The following is a 4,867-nucleotide window of genomic DNA, read 5'->3' as shown; positions in this document are numbered from 1 at the left end:
TTTTTGTCGTCAATATACGTGGTCATTGAAGCAAAATTGTTGTCCATATAAGATTGCATGGAAACAAAATTGTTGTTTATATAAGATTGAATTCCCAGATACTGATCTTCATGCCATTTTTTTGTTGTTGAAGCATTTCTTGATACTGCTGTTCATGTTATTTCTATTGTTGTTGAAACATTTCTTTCTGTTGATCAAGAAATGCTTGATAACGAGTATCTTATTCTTTTGTTTCTTGAGCAAGATGATGGGAATGCATGCCAGATTGGAAGCCCAAACCCTCGTGTTGATCTTCGTATCATTTCTGATGTTGTTCAAACATTTGTCTCTGGTTTTGAAGAGTTTCTGCTTCCTGCCTTCTTGATTCATCAACTATGTTTGTCTTCAGATTATGACATAAGCTAGACATATCTAACACTACATGCTGCCTATACATACTGAACATTTCTTCCATTTCTTCTCTTCTTACATAGTTGAAATCAAGAGAAAAACAACTAGACTCTTGAAATCCAATTGAAATCTTCACTATTGAACTACTAGCAACACCTGTTTGTTGCTCGTCCATATGTTGTGGAACTTGTTGATGTGCATTCTCAAATTCTCTTCCAATGATCCCATCTAAAATAGTATGTTGGTTATCAGTTGGTAATGATAAAGTCATATACCAAACTTTGTCCAATTCTTCATCAGTGGGTGCTAACACTGCAAGTACTTCAATCTACAAATATAATAAAAAATTATAATGCTTTCCTCTCCCACTATTAAATAATTAGATAATTGATAGTCAAATGTATATCTAAATTTATCATACCTCTTGGGTGGTAAAAAATTGCTTTACTCTTCTCTCACTCAATATTTTTTTTGGCTTCCATTTATGCATTCTTGGAGCCTGCAATGTCTTATACATACGTCGTCCAAATTTGTCTCCAATTTGAGGAAATGCTTCGTATATCCAAAACTACAACAGAGAATTCAAAATCAATATTAAATATGTATAAAATCAAAATATAGAGTAAATAAATTTTAAAAAAATTACCTGAAAGGCAAGGGGATATGCATGTAGTATATAATGACATTCATTTTGGCCAGTGTTGCATTCTTTGTATTCTTTCAATATGTGATTGTTGTAACGACTTCAACAAAACAAAGTGTCTCTTACGGCCCCAAGGATACAGCAAAAAATCATTCTGCTGCTCAACCATGCCTAAAGTTCTGTAATCAATATATCTATCCGTTGGTGTCAAAACACATTCTACCAACATTACCAATCCCAATTTTAATTTATCCTCTGGATGTTCACACAATTTGAATGCACTGTAAAGCATTCTCATGTTAATTCTTTTTTTGCCTTCAAAATATTGATCTCTAAATCGAGAATTGTTGGGATCAAGATTAACAGATTTTTCATGACAAGGTAATCATGTGATTAGATAAAATTCTTGCAAGTCAAAACGAGCAAAATGATCGTCCAACCTCACCCACACCTCATTCTTTTTACCACAGTCAACAAACCTCATTATAAATTCATGTATTAGTTTACTACTGAATTGTTGCTCTTCGTCTCTATACATAAATCCATAAAGATATTCATGAAAATTGTTATCGCTAGAGATTAAAAGTGATTGTTCATCTGCTTGAAGCAATGCTATACAATCTTTTACATATTAATAATTGGGGTATTGAGTGATAGTACCAGAAAACCATTGGTTTGGTGACAGTATATAATCGAGAGACACCTGCACAAATAATAGAAATGAAAAGTGTCATAACGTATACAAACATATCTTCGTGATTTCATATAAGTATATATCATATACATCATGAAAGCTGGAAAAAAAATTACTATCAATGCATATCAATTATCAGATTTAATATATATTTCTAATTCTCAAATTTTGTCTCCAATTTATATAAAAAAAAACATTATAATTTAACTTTAAAAAAAGAAACAAAAAAAAGAGCGGGGAGTCCCCGCACATATTCGTGCGAGGACTCCCCTGCACAGATCTGTGCGGGAGTCCCCACACAAATTGGCGCGGGACTTCCCACACCGGTATTGTGGGTGGGGACTCCCCCGCACCACCGCGTGCGGGCACTCCCTCACTTACGTCCCACACCACCAATTTTATTTTCGACACAAACCTCACCTTTCTTCCACAAATATGTATAAATAACATTATTCATAAAAAACAACTTACCTTAGAATTTGTTGCTTAATTTTACACTGTAATTAGTTTGAGATTTGAAATGAATGAATTGAAGATGTAGATGAAAAATGAGTTATGAATTTGAGGTGAAGAAATAAAGTAGGTTGGTGAAATAGTTACTAACATTAATTACATTTGGCATTTATCATTTTGCAATATTCTTTCTTTTTTGGCATTTATCGTTTCCCTACAAGAAAGAGACGTGTTTGTTTTCTTCCTCTATCACAAGTGTCATCACACTGAAAATGATACTTAACTTATTGAGAATAATTAGATGCGCAATATGGCCATTGTGTCCATACTTATTTATCGAATCTCAGACCGAGATAAAATACATGCACAATAGGTAAAAATACTCCTAATTTATTGGTTAATTTGTGATTTTACATACATAGTGCAATCTTTTGTTTTTAGTGAAAAAAGACTAATAATTAGATTGGGTAATCGATAATCAACTTGACATAATCTAATTATTAAAGCGTGTATCGATACATCTTAGGTCCTTGTCATAACCCTTCAAAGTAATGTGACATAATTACTAAAAAAAAATTGAATTTTATTATAATTACTAGGAAAGTTTTGGACTTAATTACAACTATTATAAAGTCTTGAATTTTATTTTAGTTACTACGAAAGTTGTAAACTTAATTATAATTGTAATTAAACTTCTAGGACTACACTTATTAATTAAATAAATTGTGGATAATTTCAACTTAGACTTTAATTTTCAATTGAGGCTGCTATATCGACTTTAAATGAAATATCTTTAGGAAAGTTTAGGGGCCAAAATAGAAGTTGGAAATGGAAGCTATAGCAAGCTAGAACAATGTGGATCAACATGGAACGGAGTAAACCACCTTGTCTTGAACAAGAAATGGAATGGCTGTAGCTTACATGCACGCAACTGCAACGCATAACCACTCATGGAGTCGCACAAACGGTCACAGGGAACTCAGCGGCAGGAATACACACATCCATGTGACCGCATTAACATATACCATGTGATCGCAATGCAGCCGGAGCAGAATTTTTTCCAAAATTTCACCATTCACCAAAGTGAATAGGAGTCTATTTGACTGACAGTTTGTTGGGATTCCTTGCCATTTGTCCCTTTATTCAATTAAGTTTTTTTTAATATATCTTTCCATATTTCACAATAGTTTTGGACGTATTTACTAGGTTTATAGTGTTTTATGATTTTAATTCCTTTTAAATTAGCTTTTATAAGTTTAATACCTTTTATATTAGTTTCCTAATTATTAATATAACTAGGACTCTCTTCATTCTTGTAAAATTAAAAGTTATTTAAATGTTGCTAAAATATATAAGTACATAAATAAAGTAAATCAAATAAGATTAGATAATAATAAATTAGATAGACATAAAATTTGTAGTAAAACGTTATGATTGCATACAATAATAGCCAAAACAAAAAACAAGTTAAAATGAAAAAATCTCATAGTCTTGTCAAACTTTCATCACTGTGATTTTTTTTGTACACTAAAAATTCCGGAGGTTCGTTGTTCTGTAGTTCAAATACGTATGTATCACCCATTTCTAATTCCTTCATGGAGAGAAAATATGTCCATCCTATAGCGAGACATCGTACCACACCATTTGGCCTTAAATTTCTGATGATATCCCAATTTTGATGTAAACAGCCGTGAATTTTAACACTACGCACGAATTTTGGCAAATGCTGGATGGCAAATCTTCCCGGTATATACTATAATGCCATGAATGAATTATTAGTCTTGAGGTCATAATTATAGACTTAGTACAACTATAGAATGAAAATATTTATTCAAAAGGAAAATTACAATTTTTCAATGGCCATATTTACGGGGTGTTAACTTCACTTCGAATATAGGATTATCCATATTCGAATTGTTGCTTTCTTCACCTTCTTCGGAGACGTCCCACTCATATTTCACTTCTAACCCAGAATCATCCATTATGATCACATTAAATGTCAAATTTTCGATATATTCAAATATTAGGCAATAACCATCGTGTAAATTGTGATGATCGAAAAATTGCTCCCATTCATCAGTTAAATAAAATTTCCCATTAACTGTTTCTAATTTTATTGTCGCAATTATACCATCGTACGCAATTACACGTACTGTATCGCCGAATTCATGCCTCCAGTCTTTCGCAAACGCTTTAGGAATCATCTATAAACAAATATATACGGAGGAAAAGTATAAGTAAAATATGAGAAAAAATCATTCCAGGTAAAAAATAATAATATTGTATGACTAACCAGATTGATGCCGTGATTGAGGGAATTACTGATAGTTATGTAAAAACGACGTGGAACATCCATTTCGAAGCATTGCAGTGGTACGATTTTTACAGCGATAATATGTACATATTTTTTTCATATTGAAAAAGTTTATATAACATTAAAATAAAAGGAATAAGAGATTGTGTGCATCTATAGATTTTTTCGTATACATCAGTCGATCTTCGAATAAGTTATAACTTAAAACTATACAATTAAAATATAAGAGAGTAAATAGATAAAGACCTGTTTCGGTGAAGCAGCAACAAGTCTGGAGTAAGATATGCAAATTTGGAAGGCTAAAAATTCTTGTAAGTAAATATTGAAAACACATAATTATATAGGCTAGAAAAAATGTACTTTTCATTCTTAT

At 31.8% G+C, this 4,867-nt stretch overlaps 1 protein-coding gene across 1 annotated transcript; it reads right to left on the bottom strand.

Moving 5' to 3' along the window:
• Positions 1-4,033: 4,033 nt before the first annotated feature.
• On the bottom strand, positions 4,034-4,536 carry LOC111400520 (putative B3 domain-containing protein Os03g0619850). The gene is made up of 2 exons (XM_023027930.1): positions 4,474-4,536; positions 4,034-4,384 (listed from the first exon to the last, which is right to left on the bottom strand). Exons 1-2 carry the CDS (start codon positions 4,534-4,536, stop codon positions 4,034-4,036), a joined length of 414 nt encoding a protein of 137 aa, XP_022883698.1.
• Between the last annotated feature and the right edge of the window lie 331 nt (positions 4,537-4,867).

This window comes from Olea europaea, chromosome 10, assembly GCF_002742605.1.
Source record: "Olea europaea var. sylvestris chromosome 10, O_europaea_v1, whole genome shotgun sequence".
In the NCBI taxonomy this organism is placed as follows: Eukaryota; Viridiplantae; Streptophyta; class Magnoliopsida; order Lamiales; family Oleaceae; genus Olea; species Olea europaea.
The sequence above is the reverse complement of the archived record's forward strand: the minus strand, read 5'-3'. Positions and strand labels throughout refer to the sequence as shown.